At 50.8% G+C, this 23667-nt stretch overlaps 2 protein-coding genes across 3 annotated transcripts in view; both read right to left on the bottom strand.

Annotated features, from left to right (window-relative positions):
- NUP214 (nucleoporin 214) overlaps positions 1-7063 on the bottom strand; it is a 41287-nt gene extending 34224 nt beyond the window's left edge. For both annotated transcript variants that reach the window (XM_017810199.1, XM_017810200.1), the window contains exons 1-10: positions 6959-7063; positions 5217-5412; positions 4405-4556; positions 3929-4133; positions 3369-3439; positions 2953-3016; positions 2176-2279; positions 1767-1873; positions 1083-1149; positions 447-570 (exon numbers count right to left, since the gene is read on the bottom strand). In XM_017810199.1, the coding sequence (XP_017665688.1) occupies positions 447-570; positions 1083-1149; positions 1767-1873; positions 2176-2279; positions 2953-3016; positions 3369-3439; positions 3929-4133; positions 4405-4556; positions 5217-5412; positions 6959-7000 (1132 nt within the window). In that variant the 5' untranslated portion in view covers positions 7001-7063. The remainder of the gene's footprint in view (positions 1-446; positions 571-1082; positions 1150-1766; positions 1874-2175; positions 2280-2952; positions 3017-3368; positions 3440-3928; positions 4134-4404; positions 4557-5216; positions 5413-6958) is intronic.
- A 1867-nt stretch (positions 7064-8930) lies between these two features.
- On the bottom strand, positions 8931-21402 carry AIF1L (allograft inflammatory factor 1 like). The gene is made up of 5 exons (XM_017810201.1): positions 21308-21402; positions 16378-16444; positions 13316-13357; positions 12044-12206; positions 8931-10413 (listed from the first exon to the last, which is right to left on the bottom strand). The coding sequence occupies exons 1-5, from the start codon at positions 21383-21385 to the stop codon at positions 10326-10328; spliced, it is 438 nt and encodes a 145-aa protein (XP_017665690.1). The 5' UTR covers positions 21386-21402; the 3' UTR covers positions 8931-10325.
- Positions 21403-23667: the final 2265 nt, after the last annotated feature.

Below are 23667 nucleotides of genomic sequence, written 5' to 3'. Positions count from 1 at the left end.
GGCTTTGAAACCAACCCACTTTTGCTTTAGATCAGTGCAAATGTACTTCACACAAAACAGTTCAGCCAAAGGACATAAGTGACAAGAATAAAGAACACCTTGCAGGCAGCCTGAAATCCCCAGTGTTAGAACATGACTCATTTAAACTCACTATTATCCCAGTTCTGTGAAACACAGGTGTAGCTCAGGAGCTTTGTTTCCCAAGTCTGTTACTGTAGTACCCCAGGCTCCTGAAAGCTCCAAGGAAGAACTGTGTTTAACACTTTGCCATTTGAATCCTTACACAAAAGTAAGGCCACGTGTTGTTGGTTTGGTACTAAAGGCAGGTGTGTCAGTCTGCCTTTCAGAACCATCTCCCAGACCCCTGAGCACCAGCCTGCCCCTCAAAAATATCTCCTACACTGAGATTTTTGGACCACTCCACCAGAGAGACTAACAAGACTTACTGATCACGATGGGCATGTTACTGGTGTAGTCCACAGCAACACCAACGGGCAGAGTGTCATCACTTTTATCTGTCACAGGAAGTTCTGCTCTGCTGGAGTCCTCCAAAAGCCACAATTCCCAGTTCTGCAAAAAGTGAGAATATTAATTTGACTACTGCTTTCCTGTGATCAGCTCTCTTCAGAACTCCAGCCTGAAGGACTAGCTAGAGAGCATCCACTTAAATTTTTCACATTAACAAATGCCAGAAGTATCAGGGCCCTTCACAGATCTGTGTGTGACTTCTCACACATCACTGCATGTCACCTCACATGAATCACTTTAATAAAGTGAGCTTGACCAAATTTTGAGACTGCTAAATGAATCATGAAAAACAGACTTCTGGTATTTGGTTCCCAACCCACTGTTTCTGTTTGTGCTTTCTCTCTGTGTCACACAAATCTCTTGTTCATCTAAGAATTACCTTAAGATTCTGTACAATTTAGAAGCCTGTTTAGTTTTGAGGTGCTTTTAAAAAATTCATCTTCTCATTGTATTCCAGGTTTTATACAGGTTATACTTAGATTTCTGGGAAAGAGGAGGTACACATGCACAAATACAACACAAAATATATTCCCCAAGTGGAACAAAAACATTACCTGATCCCCTTGCTTGGCAAGAATGCTGACTTCTGTGGAAGCTGCCGAAGCTGCCAGAACCAGATCCCTGTAAGCATGGACACAAACACCTTAAAACTAACAGGACAGTCCACTGCAAGGTCCCCAGCTCCAAAATTCATTATCATCTATATAAATCTGCAACTAGGAATCAACTAGGAATACAGTTGTACAATACAAAAATGACTTTCCCTGCCAAGATGAGGGAAACATGTCTGGGACATCACTACAGAGCTTTTTCTTTCTTTCAAAGCAATGATTTGACAGACCCTGTATCATCATAAATAACAATGGTCCACGTGAGGTAGTTGAAAAGTTAGAACAGCTTCTTCACACAGACACATAACTAAGTGAGACAAAAGTCATGCTTTACCCACCCAGTAACTTAAAATCTCAAGGGAGATAGTTATGACAGATTTTAAACAATCTTATGTACCTACATGAAATCATACAAATTCTCACCAAACGAGTATGTTGGCACGGAGATAAAGCATGCAGGAGAAATAAGCTGTACTTTCACACAGCATTTTCAAAATAGCAATTTAATTGCTCTCAAACTCAGGTATTATATAGTTTACAAAAAGAAGGAACACAATATAAGGAAAGGAATGACCACTCAGACACAAACACCAAGGGAAAGACCTCGCCATGATTCCTGCCACTCACCACTCCTCAACAAAGCTGAGGAAATAATGATGCTGCCTCTCCGTGCAGCTCCCATAGCACGGCTCCATGAAATTCACAAACTTCTCTGGTCGCTTCTCTTCCTTTTTCTGTAAAATCAACATTCCTAATTTATCTTCCAATGCAGAAACTGAGTAACCTCCTATAAATCTGCACCAGGGTACACCAATAATGTCCTGATTTGATCTCAGCAGAGAACAGGTTGAACTCATTGATTTTCAAGTGGATTTTACTTCCTCCACTGAATCCCCCCAACCTCAAAACCATGATTTACCACAGCACCAAACTTGAGCTCTATATGATGCCAACAATAAAAGCAACTTGCCACTGTAATAAACAAGTCAAGAACAAGCAACAAACACTTGTGTAGCTGTGACTTGCTGGCACTTACAGGCAATATGGCTATGACCACTTCTGGGGCTGTTTCCAGAGTCCCATCAGCTGCTGCATACACGATAGTAAAGACGTATGTGCCAATCCACAGTACATCCAAAACTGAAAGGGAAAGCAAATACCTCAGCCAGAAACACTTCAGAATGATACTTCCTTGGTTATCTTGATTTTAACTGTGCACAGCAGACAGAAGGAAATGACAAAAAAATGGCAACTAACTCCTTAACTACCAAGTTTCAATGATTTGTCTGCAGAACATCAAAATTATTAGGGGGGAAAATTCTTTGATCCCAGAAATTTAAAATACAAGCTAGAAGAATATATTTGGGTTGCTTGATGATATCACAGATGAGACAATGCCAGTGTTTCCACATATGAGTGGTGGTGTGGCATATCCAAATGAAGCATTCCTGCTTTTCTAAACTTTCTATTTTGACATTGTATTGAAGAGGCAAAATGATGAGGTGAAACTCATGTGGAATATGAGAATTAGATTTATATTCAGAAATTTTCATGCTAAAGGGAAATACTTGTGACAGTACTGTCTTATATCAGTTAACAAAAAATAGCTTTCAAAATGCATATTGAAAACATTCTAGAAATAGAGCAGGACTCTGGCCAACTGGTAATTTTTCTATGCAATTCAGAGATATAGCATTTTTCCCAAATATGTGAATTAAATCACACTGTAATTACATAACCAGTGCAGTATACAGCTGCTACAACTAAAGACAACAGGAGAGAAAACAAGTTAAAAAGAAATAAAAAGATGTACCTTTAACAGGATTGTCCGAATCATAAAAAGGAGGACAAGGGATTACTTTCTTCTCCTGTAAATTCTGCAAATAAAACAACTCTTAAATACAAAGAAAAGACAACGAACAAAGCCAACTGCAAGTTTTGCAGAAAGCCCACAGAACTGTTTTAAAGCAACTCACTCTTTAACACTCATCATGTGCCACTCTGAAATTGTGACTTTTTAGTGACCATTGCAAAACCTTAAACTAAACCCAATATTGGCCTAAGACACTTGAATATTACTGAAGCACTTGGGCAGCATTACATGGCTCACACTGTGTGCCACCTGACCAAATGCTGTAGCTTCTGATGAAAGAAAAAAAAAGGAGATTAAAAAAATCATATTGCAAAAGTATTGAGCAGACATAAGGCCTTACCACCAACAATACTTACAGGCAGATACTGCACCACGGTGCCATTTTGCCTCCCTACAGCCAGTTGTTTTCCCTTTGGGCTCCAACACACTAAGCAAAAAAAAAAAAGATAATTTCATTAGCACCAAGGAACCAAACAGTTACAAGGCCCCACAAAAACAGGACCAGTAAATTAAAACTGCTATATTTTTTCCCCCCTGCAAAAAATCATGAATCTGAATTAAACATGGAATCATCCAGACACAGAGAAAGCAAGTCTGAAGAGATCAAAAACCAACAGCTGATGATGCTTATTTGCCTGTTTTCCTGGAAATGAGAGTCAAGCCTGAGACAGCAAAAGCCACAGGTGAGCCCGTTTGATAACTCACAAGACTCAGCTGCTCCAATCAACTGGGAAAGAGCAATTCCATTGCAACACACTCTGAGTCTCAAGTTTAAATCTTTCCTTTTCGCAAAGGATTTTTTTTTAACGTTAAGAAACCTCCTCCCGAGACAAACAGCCTGTGTTTTCACACCTATCGACGTGCGCCCGCTCTTCAGCGCCCAGCACTCCGTGTGCCACCTGAGGATGCCACTCACCAGATGTCACAGCCACGGAGGACGGGAGGGTGGCGTAGACCTTCACAGAGTCTGTGACCTGCAGGACAGAGATGCTGCCATCGGACAGACAGACGGCCACCATGGTGGGACTGGCGGGGTTCCACTTCAGGTCATTGACTGTGGCCGCACTCCCCGAGTCCTTGGCCAGTTTGTGGTAAGCAAATGCCTGTTTCTGCTGCTTTGCCTTTTAGGAAACACAAATACATGAGACAAAGCTGATCACAGAATTCTCCCAAAGTTATAGCTCAAAGTGGTTTTGACCTTTCTATAAATTAGATAAATGACTGATAAAAAGATGTAGATTTATGAGCTTACTGAGCAATTCCTTTACAAGACATCTCTCAAAGAGAGAGACAGAAAATCCCACCCCAGCTATGCCTCTCCTCTGCTGTATTCTGAAAAAAAACCAAACCAAAATCTAAACCAAAACCAAACCCACTTTGCACACACTGTACCTGATTCAGGAATGTGCGGACATCGAAAAAGCTGATGAAGGAACCGATCTCACTGGACGTCATACACACAGAGAGGGTGAGATTGTCACAGCTCAGAGCCAGGTGCTGCACAGGAAACTTCATGGGGACCAAGGTGCTCTGAACATTCTCCACTGAAAACACAGAAGGAAAGGAAGACAGAATGAAGGGGACAAATTTAAATAGCAAGAACTGTTCTTGTAAAAAAATACAATCAGAATGAGTTTATGCAGAAATCCACAGTCCCATTAACAGCAGCTGTCAAAGGTAACGTGGAAAACTGAGGGAAAGGGGTACATTTGTGTGTAGGAAAAGTCAGCCCCACTGCATAGCACCAAACACAGGTGACCCTGAACAGGAGCACAGAGCTCCTGGTGACATGTTCCCAACAGCAATTAAGGTTCTTCCCCCAGAGGGTGGTTGGGCACTGAACAGGCTCCACAGGGCAGTGGTCACAGCCCCAAGGCTGCCAGAGCTCAAGGAGCATTTGGACAAGGCTCTCAAGGATATGGTGGGGTTGTTGGGATGTCCTGTGCAGGGTCAGGAGTTGGACTGATGATCCTTGTGGATCCTTTCCAACTCAGGATATTCTATGATTCTATGAACTGTACTTCATTTCGGCTACAGGTACAGCAAATATTGTCGCTGCCTTCCCACACAAGAACCTGTGGCAATTCAAACCCATGACAGAGCATGACAAGGTCTGCATCATGTATCAGAAGCCAAGAGCTCCATGTCATAAATCCCACATAAACCTGTCCCTGCAAAGACCACGGAATGTCAGCGCATCTTACCAATTTTATTGGGATCTTCTCCCAGCTGGTTCTGCATGAGAAGATCTCTGGTGTGGAAGATCTGCAGGCTGGTCCCCCCACCAGCAAAGACCAGCCCATATTTGTTGGACACTGCGAGGAGGCTGGAGCGCTCTTTGGGAAGGTCATCGGGAGCATCAAAGATACGGACCTTCTTCAGGGCTCTGAACTGAAAATCCTGTTGGGAGAGAGTTGGGAAGGAGCTGTTCATGTGCAGGGCAAGAGGAAGGGTTTACTTCAGTTTCTCTAAGGCAGTAAGTTAAAGAGTCTCCCCACAAGAGCTGCAAACTCGTGCCAAGGCAGAGCCCACATTGTTTCTGGCCATCCCAACAAATTTTATGTCTCATCCAGGAAAGACTGAGATCACACCACGTTTTTTCTACTGGCTGAATTTCCCTTCCACCCAGTGCCTGAGCTCATAAAACCTGCAGGAGCTGAATCTGTTTGGGACATCTGACCTTCTCAGGAACACACCAAAAGCAGCCAAGGGATACAGAGGAAAAGAGAAGGGAATAAAGCAAATACAGAACAGGACTGAACAAAACCTGCTGCTACAAATCACACACTTTCTTACATGGATCTTTGGTTGCCATTGTAACATATGACACACAGAACAGACACAGGTTTTCCTCTCACCCACCCCCAGAAATTACTTCGTACACTCAGATATTTTTTTTTACATTAATTTCTCTCATAATTCACATTGTCCTTTTGGAAACAGGAGGGAGAGAAAAGCAGAGTGAGAGATAAAAGCCTCCAAACCCACAAAGTGAATTAAGAAACAGCAGTTGCACTGTTATCAAGCAAAACCTGAGGTTCCCTTTAGGAATGACCCTCCCTTCCCAAGCAGAGAAGGGAGATCTAACACTGGATCTAATGCCAGTAACTCCAATCAAGCATCTGAGTTTTATTTCCAAATTATTTCCAAAGCATTCCGTAAGCACATTCCTGCAACCTGAGGAACAGCAGGAACTCAGAAACTTCTGCAACACAAAAAGCCCAATTTCCCTGTTTCTGAGGGCAGAAAGCAGCTGCACAAAGACCCACACGTGCTCCAGGAACCTGTTCCCCCGTGTCTCTGCTTACACAGCCCCACGGGAATATTGGGAGACACGGCCAGGGGCCAGGCTGGCACCACACAGCAAGGCTCCAGTTTACACTGCCCCACAGCCCCACGTGCTGCTCCCAAACCCGGGAGATTCCCAGCACAAGGCATGCTCACAGGAGGGCTTAGGAACGCCTCACTCTTGTCCCAGAACAAGGCTCGTCCAACTCTCCTTCATCCCTAGAAGTGTCCAAGGCCAGGCTGGACAGGGCTTGGAGCAACCTGGTCTGGTGGAACGTGTCCCTGCCCACGGCAGGGGGTGGAACGGGATGATCTTTAAGGTCCTTTCCAACCATTCTGTGGTTCCTTCCCCAGGAGTTACCAAGACCCCCCTCCATCAAGGCCACGCCAGACTCTCCCTTCCACCCCCTTGTAGGAGACTCCGCTGAGAGTCCTCAAGTGCTTCACAGACCCTGCAAGGATGCCCCGAGCCGACCCCGGTTTGTGAGTCCCCAAAGCCCCCTCAGAGCCCATCACCCCCTGCAGCCCAGACCGAGCCCTCCCCAAGCCCTGCTCCCCTCCGGCCCTAAGCCAAGGCCCCTGGGCCGAGTCAAACCGCCTGTCGAACTCCCCTTTCCCCCGGCCGGCGGCCCGCCACCTCACACCCTCCGCCCCTCACCTTCATCTCCCGCTCGGGAATCACGTCCATATCGTCCCCCATGGCGGCCCCGGGGCCGCAGTCTCGCCGCCCGCGCCCCGCCGGGACAGTCACCACACGCTTCCGCTTCCGCCGGGGCCGCTCTGGCCGCCACTCTGGCCGCCGCTCTCGCTGCTCCGGGTCCTCCCGGCGGCACCTGTGGTTAATAAACCCCTTTCCCCCCCCGCCCCGCCCAGTCAATTAGGTTGGAAAATACCTCAGAGGTTATCGAGTCCGCCTGTGACCGAACACCACCAAGTCAACTAGTCCGTGGCACTCAGTGCCACGTCCAGTCTTTCCTTGCGCACCACCAGGGACGGTGACTCCACCGCCTACCGGGCAGCCCCTTGCGATGTCTAATCGCCCTTTCTGGGAAGAAATTCTTCCTGGTGTCCGACCTAAATCTCAAGATTATGTCCTCTCATCCTGATTTTTTTCCACATGTTCTGAGGCAGGGCCAGACCCGGTGGGAGCTGCAAGACCCCCATCCCAGCTCCACCCTAAGGAGATCCAGCCCTGCTCCACCTTGAGGGGACGTAGGTCGGCTCCATCCTAAGGGGATCCAGCCCGGAGGGGACAGACCCCACTGCCACCAGGGATGGGGTCTGGCTGTCCCTGCCAGGCAGGCGGCTGCTCCACCCCAGCCATCATCAAAGCAAGGGGCTCTGATGACTTTTCCATATCAGAGATCCAGTGTTGCTGAAGCTCTGAGCTAATCATGTCCATATCATCCCACGAGGATCAAGTCCAGCTCCTGGCCCTGCCCAGGACACCCCAACAATCCCACCCAGTCCCTGAGAGCGTTGTCCAAACGCTCCTGGAGCTCTGGCAGCCTTGGGGCCGTCACCAGTGCCCTGGGGAGCCTGTTCAGTGCCCAACCACCCTCTGAGGGAAGAACCTTTTTCTGATGTCTGACCTAACCCTCCCCTGACACACCTTTATGCCATTCCCTCAGGTAAAATCCTGTTCCCTTGGTATGGACTGCAGTGGGAGCATGGGTCAGTCCCTGTACACCTCCAGTTAGGGGTGGCTGAGCTGGAAACACAGAAGCTCTGTGAGCCAGAAAAGCTTTATTGTGCTCCAGGGAAACACAAAAGCAGCATATGGGGTTTTGATCACAACAGGACCTCGATTTCTTTACTTGCTCCTCAAGTTTTGGGGCTTCAGCCCCCACTCAGACAGAACACCAGCACCAGGCATCACCTTACACTCAGCCCTATGGGCACATGTTGAGAAGAGCTGTGTTCATCTTTAGTAGGTTGTGCTTCTCTTTTCCAGGACCAAAAAGGACAAGGATTTCCACAGAGGCAGAAGCAGTGATGGCCTTGGGTAGTGACCCGAACTGTGGCAAACCACATCCAAATTTCCCTTGTGTAATAAGCTTCCTTTATTTTCTATCTGAACAATAATTTTACACACACAGCCCAGAAAAGCAGGTGCATTCCCAGAGGCTACCAAGCAGCAGAAAGCAGACACAGGGCTCTGATCTCAGGGAAATCCTGTCCTTTTGAGAAACACATGGAAACAGTGCACCCAGTCATTCCCCAGGAAACCTGGTCTACCCTTTTGATAATTCACATTAGACAAGAACCTCAGGCAACTGCTTCAAGAGCAGAGAGGATGAAAAAAACCCACCACACTCTTTCAAGAGAAGCATTGCAAGTGTCTGCTCTTGTTTATTCCTTAAAACAAGCACTGCCACCTGCTCTCTTTCAGTAAATCAGGGAAAAAAAAAAAAAGACAGCTTTCAGGAGGTGGCCTCTGTATTTCATCACACAAACTCCATGGCATTCGGTCAGTTATTACAGACAAAGATCAGATCAAGACAGTCCAAACCTATCTCCAGGATCTGCTTAAGGGTTTATATTAACAGTCTTGGACACCAGCTCCCTTAATCTGCAACCAATCATATGGACCAAGCTTCAGAGGAGATAATACAGACTGACACACAGTGTAGGTTCAGAAGATTTATTTTCAGTCCTTGAAGTAGACTGGTGCTGCTTTTGCTCATAATTTTTCTCTCCATTACAGTTTTGGTTTTCACACAAACAGTAGTGAGAATTTTTTTTTTTTATTTTTTATTTAAAAGTGCAGCCTTTGGCAGGAACAATCAGCCTAGTAGAGTTAATCATCTGTATTTCCTTTAAAAAATGTACTTATTAAACCATGATTTTAAAAAAGTTAAAAGCTGTCGAGAACATTTAAGAAAAGAGTAGGAAAAGGGCAAAGAGCAAACACCTGGGTTCCAGAAACTGTGTGTGGAACAAGAATCACCACAGTAACCAGAGCATGGATAGCACAGTCCCAGCTCACACTGCATACTTACAGCCATTCTGATTTTGCAGACTTGAGGGCTTATCTATGAGGGAAATGTACCCCATAGGCCCAGGGGACCCAGATGAAACACATACAGGGAGGTCTGCAAAAACCAGAGGGACAGAGCAGCTGCCTGAGGACAGATCCTCATCTGCAACTGGCCTGGCAGGGCTCAGTTTGGTCACCCAGCTTCCTTTCACCTGAAGGTTTGACTTCCCCCAGGCACCCTGTGGGGCTGCAAAGACATCACAGCTTGTTTCTGCACTCCATGGATGGGACAGACAAACAACCCGTTCAGAGGTTATGCTCCTGGTCAGATCCAAGTTGAGATTTATCAGGAAGGGGGGCCCTAAGGTGACTTTAAGCATCCTCACTCACAGTGGGTGGTGTTGGACCCCTGAGATGTGCCAGCAGGATGAGCCCCCGGAGCAGACAGAAGCTGTCCCTTCAGGCAGCCGTGCCTACCCCAAGCCAAAAGGCCCTGCAGGCAGATCTCTGTGTCCAAGCACATCCCCACATCCACCTAGAACATGATCAGACAGAGCCTGATTTGCACTTTGGGGAGATCAGGAGGGGAAGAACTAGTCCAAAGTCAGAAAGTATAGGATGGAGTAGAGAAGGCACTTATTTCTTTTCACCCATTAAGCTGCTCCCAGGGGCTTTGCCAGAGAAATGCTCCACGTCTGGCAGCAAGGCCCTTTAGGTACCTGTTATGACAAGCACAGCTCCGAATCCATATGCTGGGAAGAAAGTAGCTCCTCGTCTGAGAAATGCAGGAAGGGCAGAGGAAAGAGTAAGATCACAGGGTATTTTTTTTTTTTTGGTCTCACATTACACTTGGTGCTACAGCTTCTGTCTAAGAGATCAAGCAGCAGAAAGACATGAGCTGGGGGTCTCCAGCTTCCCTTGCTGTTCCTCTAAGGCAGGTTAGTTGAAAACTAGGACTGTCCACAGTAAAAAGAGTAACAAAGCACAGGTAACCTCTGTTACAGACCAGCAAAGCAAACAGTGCCCATTTTGCAGCCTGTCCTCTTCAAGGAAGGCTGGCTATGTCTCTCTCTGGAGGAGGACCAGAAGGTTTTGGGTTGCTTTCATTGGCTTTTCCTTCAAACATCATGACCCTGCAAAACACAACAGATATTACCAATTAAAAAAAAAAGCAAATGCATCTTTGCCCATCATTAGGCATTATCTGCTGAAAAAGAGCATCTGGCTCCTCTGCAAAGGGCACCCGATAATTAACAGAGGAGGGAAAGCCAACAGAGGGCAGTGCTGCCAGCCTGGCTTTCCCAGCAGCTTCCAGGAGTGTGTTCCAAAAGTCTCTGCCGGTTTTCCTCTCCGAGCCCAGAGGATTAGCACATTTTATTTAGACAGCCACTTCCGAAATCCCCTGGGCACACACAGCATGCCAAGCGCTCCTGAGGGGTAAAAGCAAAAACCACCCCGGCCCACCTTGCATGTAACCACACAGCACAACATTCAGAACCCAACACCAAGCAAGCAACAGCAACTACATTCCAGGGAGAGGGCAGGGACAAGGAGCAAGGCACTGGCTATAAGAATCCCAAGCATTTTGCAACCACTAGCACTGTCTTCCTCCCTAAGGACTGCAGCTACGCTGGGAATGCCAGCTGCCTCGATGGATCAAAGGACTGCACTGCTCTTAGGACAGAGTTTTACATTTCTGCTCCTGCTCTAGAGAGTCCAACAGACAATGGGGTTTCTGTTAGCAAGAGAAGGGACCTGTTTGTGAAAGCTGCTGCAGCTGGGAGGAGGGATGGAAGATATGGGACAGGCTGCAGGCTCAGTCTGGTTCTGTGGAGAAAGAAAGGAGGAGCTGGGATGTCAGAAGTCTGCGTGTGCTTGGAAGACGAGCATCCCAACACACAGAAACAGGGCACGCGGTGGGGAGACTCACTGCCAGCAAGAACGTACCAGCTTAGAGGAACCTTCCTCCCAACCTGCCCTGAAAGCTGACTGTGTTTCTAAAGCTGCCTTCGAAAAGGGGGTAAGGAGGATGGAGAGGAGCTGCTCCTATTCATGGTGGTTACAGACACAAAAGCAGGGCCAGCCTCTGTGGCTGTGAAAGGAAACACCAGGCTTCAATGGGATGGAGATGGAGCCAAGCAAGTGTTTGGAAGCCATTTGTTACAGCAGCACTTTCAGAGCCCTGTTGAGAGGGCAGAGGGGGCCGTGGGAGGCTAGTGCTGGCAGCCTGTACCACAGAAAACCTCTCCCAGCATGAGCCAGCTGTTTCAAGTATGTGCCTCATCTCCTACCGCCTCCAAAAAATCAGGCAGGGACAGACCATCCTGTGGGAAACAGGAGCCAGCACTGCCGGTGTTGGCAGGACCATCATTAACCACTCAAGTCCTGCCACCATCCACAGGGGAAGCCTCTGCCCCAAAGCCAGCAGGAGCCTCAGGGAAGAAACAGGAAGAAGTCCTGCAGTGTGGAATGCCTGCACACCCTCGGGAAAGGAGGAGATCACTCCCACTGAGCACGTGGGAGGAAGCCTGTGCTAACACACATCAGGCAGCTCTGCTGGGAGCACTTGCCACTGCTCAGCCTGGACATGGGCTTATACACCCTCTCATGTCACTCTGCAGACTCCCCCTTCACAAGGGTCCTGTCTCCCTCCACAGTCACTGAGCATGCACAGCTCCAGCTCCACCAGACAAAGCAGCTTGTGGCTTCCCAGCTCCCCAGCTCAGGTCCTGTGTCTTCCCTGCTCCACCCCGGGACACTCACAGTTTAAGCACAGCAGAGCGTTTTCCAAGCATCACGTTGACAAAGTCCTGGTACGAGATGGTGTCGCTGACCCCTCCAGTCACCTCAGAGATCATCTTCTTCAGTTCTAGGTGGGTCTTCGGAGCCCCCAGCTTCTCCATCATCCTTTTGACAGACATCAAATCTACAAGAATAAGGAAATGTGACCACACTGAGCATAGACTAACTCTAGGGACAGAGCCATGAGTTCCCACCTCAGCTGTGGACTCCACGACTGACAGCATTAAGCTGTTGCCAAAAGCCAGTACAGAGCATCACTGCCCAGTTATGCAGCTCAGGATAAAAGCACCACACACACAGAAGAGGGACAACTCTCCTAGTGCTCCAGAGACACGTGGGGACACTGCTCTCCAGCTCAGAGTGCGGTGCCAAGAATCACAAGGATGGGGAGGAGGGAAGCAAGACCGGGGTTAAAGCTGGAGACAAACAAGCTGTGGGGAGCAGGCGCCCCTGCCCAGCGCCACAGGCCATTTCCTTCCACTGCACTGCTGCCTGCTGAGACCTGCGGGCCCCTTCCCTCCCGGAAACCCTGAGTCAGGCCTCTTCCAGCTCCCCACAGGCTTCACTTCAGCTGGAGGACTGGTGGAGGAGGGGAATGAGGCAGCAGCCTCCTGGAAGGGCACAGGTCACAAGTGGTTACACTTCTATGTCAGCTCCAGGCCTGCAGAAGGCTGGGTCTTTATGTAACTGGTGCTTTCTGGACCCAAAGCAGGGTTGCTCAGCTGAGCCAGACTCACACCCAAGTCCTTTGCTTCCCTCTGCTCCCCTCCCTGCAAAGCAAAGAGCTGCTCTGCACCAGAAGTACTCATGGATTTATACAGCTTCTGCTTCAAGCCAGGCAAACCCCAGGATTGTCCAAGCCCTGCGGCTTCCCAGCTCTGGATTCCCAGCTTTCCAGCAGAGGATTGAGAAGAAAGCCTCAGCAAAGAAAAAAGGAAAAGAAAAAAAGCATTTAGAGCAGAAAGAAGTGGAGGAGCTAAACAGAACTCCAGGAGAACAGGACTGAGAAGAGCTTAGATCTTGAAGTAGGCAAGGAGAGACTAAGGAAGCTGAGAGGCAAGACCTAGAAATCCAAGGAAGCTCCCGGCTGAAAAAATCAAGATTCAAGCAAGGCTGGGCACAGAAAAGCCCACAAGTTTTCCTCCTCAGCACCACAAAGCAGCAGATACAGCAGCAGACATCACCTCAGCAGACTGTTGTTCTTCCAGCCCAGCATCCCTCAGAGTCACTCACCAATCTCCCCTTGGTTGTTCAGGTCAAACTCCATGTATTTCTCTGGAAGAGACACAGAAGCAAGTTAGCAGGACACTAGAGTAGGGGATGTGCAGGGCTTTGGAGCGCTGCCTGCTTGGGGCAATGAAATAAAAGATATGGAGATAACATTGATATACTGCTGAATGCAAACTTCAGAGGGGGAAACCATCTCAAGGCCTCATTTTAGTACCCTTATCTCAGTTCTAGGGCTCTAGAATTAAGTACTCTGTAATTGTGGCTGCTTTTCACTTAAGCTGAAGGAAAACACTGGCATGAGAACAAGGTATCGGCTAGCCATGAGCAGCGTTAAAAGGTTTCCAGCCAGAAAAACAAAGCTCTGAACAGCCTCCCAGAAGGAGTAGCAAGGAAAACAAACCCCTGAGCACTCCCAAGATGAAGCTTGATCGGCTTAGGAGGGGGATTAAATGACGCAGTTGCCTGCAATAACGAGGGAGAGACTCCACAGTCCTCCCAGCACTGTGCTCGCTCCCAGAGCAGCTCCTGCCAGGAGAGATGCTCAAGGACCACATCAAGAGGGCCAAGCCAAGAACATGCCTGGGAGCAGTGATGCTGGAGCAGGTTTTTTTGCCCTTCCAGCCTGCTGTCAGACACTGCTGACTCGAGCAACTCCAGCATTCTCAGAGAAAGGCAGAACCTGCTCCAGAAGGTCTGATTAGCTCTGCAGGACAAAAACTCTCACACTGTAACAGGCAGAGCACTGATTTCAGTTAAAAAATTCAGGAATTCCATCCCGTGCAGTTTCTGCCCTTTGGAGTGGTACACCTGGGCTTCCTACAACTCCCCCCCCCTCTCTTGCTGTTCCCCATTTAGACTTTAAGCTCTTCAGGCAAGGATTTGTCTGTCTTACAGACCATACAGCTCCCAGCGCCTCAGGGGGCCCCCCATCATCTCAGCTGTGCTAAATGAAAAGAGCAAGATGCAAGATGCCTGCTGCCACCATCCATCAGTGCTGAGCTGGAGAAATCACCACTTGCCCTGCAGTTAGCACTCACTCCCCACAACAGCCCCCGAGGACTCAAATTAACTGAGTCCTTCCAGGCCGCTCCTCTCCCCCAGGAAGGAAAATGGAAAAGACCTTTTGCCTCTCCTCCAGGGACACCAGCAAGCAGACGAGCGTGAACAGAGAAGTGGCAGGCTAATTTAAGGAGCCAAAGGGAAGAGTGGTTATTGCACAGAGCAGAGCCTTCCCAGGACCTGTGCTTCCAAAGAAAATTGCTGGGTTAAGTGGACTGATGGGCAGCTAAGGGCAGGAAGCAGAGGAATGGCTTGGATGTGTTCACCTGGGTCTCAGCCCATGGATTACTGCTGTCATGAGCTGACCAAGACAGACCTATGAGAGTATCACATACAAACCAAAGCAGCTCACGCTTCAGGCAGGAGTAAATGTCTCCCTTCAAGCATCCAGCAACTGATCAAAGATGAAATTGGGGTTGTAACACATGCTTAGGGACCAAAGCAATGCTTAATGTGGGACTGTCTCTCCCCACACTCTGCCCCACCGTAATGACCTTGTGCAAATGAACTGCTGCCTCCCTGGCAGGGGTCAGACACCCCAGCATGTGCCTGGGGACACAAACCCTGCTCTGCCACATCCCTGCCCAGCACATGTTTTCTTTTCTTCTCATCTGACACTTTGCCAAAAGTGCAGAGAACAGAGGCAGCTTTACACCAGCCTCAGCTTGCACACTGATCTCTTCCTCCCACCCCAGTGGCAGGGATTTAGTGGGGCAAAACCATGCATGGTCCCTCCCTCACAAATACATTTACACCAACACTGCACAGGAGCTCCCCAGGCCCAGCTGGGAGGTGCAGCAGGAAGGGCAGCAGAGAAAACACTCCCCTCGTCATCACACAATGAGCTGCTTGTTGGGGGAGCTGGAGGAGGCATTGGAGAGTGGGACAGGCCACGGAGGCAAACTCACGAGGCAGCAGGAGGAGATGCCAAAGGCTCTCATTACAGGGAATTCTGTGCCTGTGACCTACAGTTGCAATGTTTGAAGAGCCCCAATTGTGACGGGGAAAAAAATAATGCAGGGCTGCAGCCAAAAGCCAAAGTCACACAAAAGGCAACAGAAAGAGAACGGGGAGCACAGGAGGCTCCTCTGTGCCCGGCAGGGTAAGGGATCACAAAACCCCAGCCAGCTTCTTCCATGCTGGATTGCAAAGCCAAAATTCAAAGGGAAATAGCAGACAATGCCTGAAATGGAAGCAAGGTCAGGTTTTATTTGGTTAGAGCCAGGCTGAGGACAAGCCTTGAGGGCAGTGTGACGCACAGGCATGTTTTCTCAACTCTCTTCAGCCACTGCTTGGAAAGAAAGTAGAAGTACCCAGAACAGCCCTGCCAGATCTTGTCCTGTAACCAGTTTGGGGACAAGCTCCAGAGGACTCCAGGCTTTTGAGCTGTTTCTCTATTCCTTGTCCCAACAAATGGCCCAAACCTAAGCACTAGATCTACTGACCCACTGGAGTTAGGCTTCGGCCAGGACTAGACACATTACTGCCATTGCCTCCAGGGTCAAGTGGCTGGGGAAGGACCAGATCAGACTGATGAAACTTTTGAGCAGAGGAAGTCCCCAACTTCTTCAGAAAGCAGCTGAGACTTCTTCTCTGTGGGAAGAGGTCCTCCTACTCACTGGGAAAAAAAAAAAGGTCCAGCTATTGCATGGTCCATTATGCCAGTTAGCTTGTGTGGGTAACTAGACAGAAACCATCCTCCTTCACTGCTCCTCAGAGTTTTGCCCACGCAGCAGGTTTTGCAGTAATAGCAGCCACCAGGCAGGATGTCTGCAGGGTGACATGTCCCTGCCTTGCAAGTGGGAGAAGCACAAAGGCTCGTGTGGAAAATACCCCTCCAGGGAGTTTCAACAAGTTCCATAAGCAAGGGGGAGGCATCCATCCGAGCTCAGTCACTTGTATTTGGCAGAGAATCTCAGGCTGGTAAGATCCAAGTGCTGAGGAAAATAATCTGGTTCAGGGCAAACAGTCAGGCTGAAAGGACAGGGAAACCCTCCAGTTCTCACCTTTGAATGCTGCCAACTTCTCCTCCAGGTCTTCTTCATCACTGAACTTTGGATCACAGAGAAATTCCTATCACAGGAAAAAATAATAGCCCCAAGGTTAAAGATGCAAAGGAAAACACCTTAGAGGGCATGTACAGAGGCAGCATTACCCAGAAGACCCACACAATTCCCAGAGAGCCACAGCTGAGCAACAGCACTAGGAGACTTGAAGATGGGCTGAATCCCTCCACACCTTGTCATTAGAATTCCAGTGCAAAGGGAATCCCTCCAGTGTCTCAGATTTCCCACCAGCAGCTTGAGGGAAGACAGGACCCCACATGCCTTTGGAATAACTGCATGAAACCCCATCTTCTTGCTTACCCAAGATTTCAGTTCCCCATTGAAAGCTTAAGCACATATAGCACGTGGACTGGGCACCTATTCCCAGCAAGGGCTCCTAGTCCTTGCAAAAAGCACTCTTATCTCACACTTCAAACTCTTGGATAACTCTGAGGGCTTGCAAATAGAACAGGCAAAGTTTGCAGAATGTCATACACCCAGGAGGACGGGTGTGTGGCTAAGGGACAGGCTCTCACTCTCTCAGACCAGCTATCCATTTTCTCCCCGTACCCTGCTCACGCTGGAGGGGAAATCCTGGGTCATTTCTGGTCACTTGTGCCTAGCCCCACCTCAAAAACCTTCAGATACCCAAGAGAACAGACCACAACTTGCACAGCCAGCTCTGCTGCTTTGCCCTGCCAGCAACACCCCCCTGCAGCTGTGAGCAGCAGGGTCTTGCTCCTGTCCCTGCCCTCCCACACCACCCAGCTCCAGCCAGCCCAGCACAGCTTAATGACTCGATCTGTGTTCAGCAACAACACCACATTCTTCAGTGTAGAAATCATTAACATCTGCACAGCTTATGCATGGCCTGTCCAGGACAAACCCCTCCAGGGGTTAGTGGATGGAGGGCTGAGGCTGTTCCCTACCCTGGGCATGTGTTCCTCACTGTTTTTCTCCATGCCCATGGGGAAGACAGGAGTGGGTCACTAAGAGATGAGGATTTCTGGCACTGGTAGTGCTGGGGCAGCATTGCTTGTGATTAATGAGACCATCTACCCAATGAAGCCCCGCCTGCAGGCACTAAGACACCAGGACTGCACGAGGTCCACATGCCCAACAGTAAGCCAAATGCTCTCCAGCCTCCAGAGCACACTCATTCCTTCCAGAAGGAAGGCTGAATCCAGCTATCCTCAGGTGTGATGAACTGTGGCAGTCCAGGTGCTGGGCAAGCTCCAGCAAAGACACAGCCCCAAACTCATGCCTGGTTCTGCTGCCACAGCCAGCCTTGTGTGCTGATCACTGTCAGTCACCCTGATCCTGCTCCTGTGCTCTGAGTCCCCCCAGCCCACACACCTGGAGCTGCTTCCTCCTTCCTCACTGGGACAGGGGAGCTCAGACCTGCCCAGGGAGTCCTCAAACCTTCACTGCCAGTTAACCACTGCTATGGCAAGTCTTTTACCTGCAGATGAACTAAGGTTTTGTAGGAAGCCCACTAGGACAGAAGTGACTGCCATCCTGTCCTCTCACCTCGTGAACCACAGACAGAGACCATGGCCACTAAACCAGTGTGACACTGACTTCCCTCATCACCATGGTCACCAACTCAAATTGAGAGCTGTGGTGAAAAGTGGCATTCCCAGTTCCTTCTTTTGCTCTCCTTTGCCAACTCAGTTTCATTTACCTCAGTTATTTCTACCCAGGGGTATCATTTACCAGCCCAACACAAAGGCCCCAATTGAGCTCTGAGACTTGGGCCCAGGCAGCAGCAGAAGTCACCAGAGACTGGAGTAGTGTTACCTGCTGCCATTGCCACTGAAGAGCCTCTGGGGAAGGCAAACATCACTGAAAAACAACACAAGGTCAAAGCACCTCCTGACCACCAGGTCATAGCTTCACTCCTGCCCTGCAGGAGCAGCAAACAGCTTCCACCTCCCAGCAGGACAGAGTGTGTGAAAGCAGAGCACAGCACCTCTCTGAGAGCAAGAAGCAGCACAGAAATGGTGAAGACCAAAGGGAATGTTACATCCATAGGTGATGGCTGAGGGCCATGTGCCCAGGAGCCCACCAGCCCCTGGCAGCAAGGTACAAGAGCAGGACAGGTGACATTGCAAACATCTGTGCAACCCCTTGAGTTTCAACCTGAGGGGGACTGGATAGACCACCAGCATCCCAGCTCTGCTCCAGGTGGAAGGAAGCAATAGGGGGGTGTATTTGAAAGGCATTCCACCCTCCACATTGTATGTGAGCTGGGCTGTGACTGCGATAAGGCAAACACTCACAATAGCACACAGGAATTCAGTCCCCAGGGCCTGTGACTCAGAGTGGCTGAAGTTCCTCCTAGAGCCCTTTGCTAAAGTTCCCATTTTAAGGGGCATGTTCTATTAATAAGAACTGCCTAATAAGCCTCTCCCCCGCTCCTGCCCTGAGCAGCCTTTCTTGAGCTGTTGAGAGACTTTTCTAAGCCAATAACCTCAGCCACACAAGTCCCAGCTACCTGCAAGGCAACCTGAGCAAAAACAGATTCTTCCTTGCTCCCCAAAAAGGTGACCCCACCTGGCAGGCCAAGCTCTTACTGGGATATTTAAGTGCTCAATGCCAGCTGCCCTGCCTTCTGGTGCTGGGAAGGGGCTGAGGGATGCTCCTGCCTGCCTGGATGAAAGAAGTGGGCACCTGCTCTCTAACAGGCTGAATTTCTTCCCCACAGCCCAGCGTATTAGTGGGTAAAACTAGGTTGAAACTAATCTGTGCTGGATTAGACTTGCCACCTTGATGCACGAGGCTGAACAATGTGATTGGGTTCCCCAGGAAAAGGGGAACAGGCAAGAGGGGAGCCCAGAGGAGCATTTCAAGCTGGAAGAGAGAAGTCAATACTAGGACTCAGCTGTCCTTCAGCAGCACATGTGCGCTCAGGATGCTGCCTGCCAGACCCTTATCCCAGTGAGAGCTGCAGGGAAGAAACCAGCCAGGAAAGCAGGGCTGGGAGGGAGCTAACTGTTAGGATGAGACAATGAGATTAAGCCTGACAGGAATTTGGCCTGATTGGTTTTATTAGGAGTACTTGACTGTTTTACAACCCTGGGGCTCTTCAGGTCTTGGGAAACCCCCTCTCTGGCTCCAGCCACAATATCAGCCCAAGTTTCTATCAGCTCTGTGATGGAGAGGTGTGCAAATGTTCACTGCACTCCCCCACTGCCACGCAGAGCTGGCAGAGAGACCAAAGCAGGGCAGCGTGGGGGCTGCTGCCCTGAGCACGATGGCTTCTCAGGATCCATAGGCAGCTGCTACCCATGCTATCTGCAGCTTGGTTTTGAGCGGCTGAAAGCCCCTCTCCCAGCACTGAGCCGACACACAGGGCAGCAAGGATGCAAACAAGCAGCTCCATCAGCAGTCATGTAGCTTGTTTTGGTTTTTGTCATACAAACCTCACCCAAAGGAAAAGCCAGAAGTGATGGCAGCTTAGGGGATTGATAGGAGCTTCTGTCCTCTGTGTGGGAGAAGGAAGATGCCCCAGCCCCGGAACACAACAGTGGCACACCAGCAGCATCCCAGGAAGCACAACTTCCCAGACTCAGTCCTACAGCTCCCACCAGCTGAAAGATCACATATCCATCCTGTGCCCGAGTGATGCTGGAGGGTGGTTCTGGAGCAGCAGAAACTGCAGCAGTAAGTACAACACAGTCCCTTCATCCTTAACCTAAGGGCCAACACCACCTTGGCTAGGGGAGATACCTTAGGCTCACCTATGCACCTTCTTGGAGCAGAGTGTGCCATGTCTGCCTTCCAAGGGCTCCTTTTTAGCCAAGTGCTCTTATTCTACACCTTAATCCTGCAGCACCTCTTTTTCCACTCTTATTCCGCAGCACACCCTAGTTTCTAATTAATTGAATTATTTCTAATGACTTAATTCCCTCTCCAGTGACCTACATAAACTTCACCTCCACTGTCTCACTGCTGTCTGGTGGAACATATTGGCACTTTTCACAGCTCAGGCAGTGTGAGGGCAAGGTGAGCCACCATCTCTTCTGGGCTCTCATCTTGTGCAGTGATTTGACTTCTCCACCTGTAACACTAAGGTGCCACTGGCTATAGGAGCAGGCAACCACCAAACCCACCTGGAAACTACGCTAAAAATCCCAGCGTTGATTGTTTCAAGGTTAAACCCTTCTTTTCTCCCTCAGGACCGCTCTTAGCCGGGAGGGATGCCAAGAGAACTGCCCCTGCTGCCATGCCAAGCAAGGGACAGGGCAAGCCTGATGCTCTGGGGAAAGGACCTTGCCTGACCCTGGCATGAAGGGCATGAAGCCCAGTGCACTTTGCACTAATCCAGGAGCTGCCATTCCCCCTTCCCAAGGCTTGGGGCACGTCCAGCCGTCCTGGGCTACTTATTCATCACCCGCTGTAGTGAAAAGCTAGAAAGGCTGGAGTCAGCTCTGAGCAGCAGCAGCAGCTCCTCATTCCGGGAAGAAGTCGAGGAAGAAGCTGAAGTGCTCAATACAGTGGAGGGGAGGTTGAAGTCCTCCAGGAGAACAATAGCTCCTGTTCTTGCTGGAACAAGTTCCCAAGGGGACTTTCACGGCAGCCGGTGCCCAGGGCACCCACCGGCGCCGCTCGGATCTGCAGGGGTGCGGACACTGGGGGGAAAGAGCCGCCTGCGAGGGCAGCACCAAGGGCGGCGGGGATGGAGCATGACCCCCGCAGAGCCCCCCTGCCTCCTCTGGCCGCATCCCCCTCTCCAAAGGGGCTCAGGCAAAGGGGGCCGCAGTTCCCCTTACACCCACCACCCACCGCCCTCCTCCTCCTCCCCGAGGCAGCCCCCTCCCCTCCCGGCCGCCCCCAGCCCGTTCCCCCGCCGGGATGGGGTTGGCCCGGGGGGCGGCCCCCGCCGCACCTTGTTGATCTCCTCCAGCCGCCCGTCCTGCGGGGCTCTCCGCAGCCCCCCGCCGCTCGGCCGGCGCGGAGCCGCCATCGCACCGAGCCGCCCCGCGCCCGCCGCCGCCTTAAATAGGGGCGGGCAGGGCCGGGCCGGGCCCTCCGCCCCCCGCCCTTAACCCCTTCCTGGCCGAGCCTGCCCCGCGCCGGGAGGGCAGCGCGGACCCGCGGGGGGCTCGATGTACCGAGCGCGGTGGGGAGGCACCGCCGCCCGCGGGCTCCCCGCGGCGGGGAAGGGACCGGCCCCCTCTGCCCATCGGGCATCGCTCCGCAGCCGCCCCGGGATGGGCATCCCCGCGCCGCGGCTCCCCGCCGGTACCGGCGGCGGGTCCGCGGGTGCCCCGTGGGGCGATACGCTTCCAGCTGCTGGATAGACCCTGGAGCGCGAGCAGCGGGGAAAGGGATGGACCGAGGGACAGCCACAGCCGGGCTGATGCGTGTCCCGGCCTGGAGCTGCTGTGGCGGTCGCCCCCGCGATCTCAGCCTGACACCTTATGTTAGGAACATGTACTAAAGTGGTGTTTAGCAGGAGCTGTCAGACGTTCGCCCCTCACCACTCCAAATTCAGCCGCATTTCAGCCCCTGCTCTTTCAAAGCAGCAAGAGCAGGTACAGCGTTTGCCCTCTCACCTTCACATGCCCTGGTTGGGCAGCTGTGTGTTATATTAAGGATTTTTAATGGATACAGCTCTAGGCAGGTGTTGCCAGCTAAAAACACAGAATTCCGGGGAGAGCAGGAGAGGGAGCGTGAACATCTTCAGCAGCAGGCACACGGCAGAGGCTTGACATTTCTGTAACAGCAGCAAATTTGTGTGTTCACCGGAGATGTATAATTGTCCTCCCAGGGAGACAGTAAGTGGCCATGGCTCCCTGGCCGAGCCGGATCACACTGTGCTCTTGCTGCTCTATGGTTTTGCTTTCCCAGAGCTGCTCTTGGGCAGAGGGACGGGAGGCCCTGCCATTACACTCACGCTGCTCTGGCACCCCACTCCTTGGGCAGCTTTATGAAGGCAAAGGGTTTGTTCTCAGTACGAAAATCCCATGTCCCTTTCAGGCCACTGGACACACTGAAAATGTTGCTGGGGGAATTCAACATCTATGGCAGCAATTTTACATAAATTACACAAGACTTTAGCAAACCTGATTTCCAGCACTGTGAGCAGAAAAAACACAGGTAAAACTGGTTAAAAAGTGAAACCTGCTCCAGCCTGGGGACTTGTTTTTGGTCTTATGGGAATGACTTCATCTACCTGGAGTCAGGGCACAGCCAGCACAGGGTGGGCTGAGCCAGGACCTGCCTGCGTGGCCACACAGCCCAGCCCTCATGGGAGCACAGGGGAACACACATGCCTTTCCTTTAAAGGCAATGCAGCCACCGACCTCTGCCACCTCGTGGGAGTGACACTGGCAGGAGCTGGTGTCCAGCCGTTCCCCAGGCACAGCCTGGTGCCACTAGCCAGCTCCTCCCAGTGGGGAGGGGGCGCAGGTGCTGATGTGGGGCTGTGGGTGATACAGCTCTCCCACCTCTCAGCCCGGTGCCTGTGCCACCCAGCCCCTGGGATTGCAGATGTCGGGCTGGTTTAAAGCAAGGCCTGGTGGTATCCAGTAAGCCAGGAGGAATGGGACAGGACACGAGGAGCTGTAGGCAGCAGCAGTGTTGTGCTACCCTGGAGCAGGGGAACAGCAAGAGCTGACCTGCTCTTACCCTGCAGCAGGTAGAGGATGTCCCACCTGCCTGCCAGGGTCCAGCTTTGCTTCTGCTTGTTAATCAATCCCTTCCTGCTGCAACCTCCCTTCCCTTGGAAAGCAGACAAGCTGTATGCCCTCCGGTGAGCAGCTCTCTGCCTCGCTTCACCAGGATTCCTCTCTGCACCTCTATGACCACAGCACATGAGCACAATACTGCAAGGCACTGTGCAGCAGGTGAGAGCCTCTCTCATCTCCTGGGGCAGGAGGGACTGCTGGGTGTTACAGCTTGGGTATGTTACATACTTGATAAGCTCTCCCTGCCCAGTGTGCCATGCTGTGGTGGGGAAGGAGAGATGGAGGAAATCTGTGATGATTCTTTGTTCACTCCATGGTGAGAAACCGGCCCTGTGATGGCTCAATATCCTGCACAGAAACGTTGGTGGTCCCTGGTAGCTGGTTGTCCCCCCATCCCAAGGGGAGCTGGTGGCTGGAGTCTTGCTGCAGAGCACTCGGAATGCAGAGCCTGAACTGGTAACAGATAAAGACCTGGGGTGTGATACTCTGTGGAGGACAGCGTGAGTAGCAGTGGGAGGGATTGATGCTGGTTAACACAGGGTGTCCTTCCCTCTGC

This window comes from Lepidothrix coronata, unplaced genomic scaffold, assembly GCF_001604755.1.
Source record: "Lepidothrix coronata isolate B3197 unplaced genomic scaffold, Lepidothrix_coronata-1.0 Scaffold28, whole genome shotgun sequence".
NCBI classification, from domain to species: Eukaryota; Metazoa; Chordata; class Aves; order Passeriformes; family Pipridae; genus Lepidothrix; species Lepidothrix coronata.
Note: the sequence above shows the minus strand (reverse complement) of the source record. Positions and strands in the feature narration are given on the sequence as shown.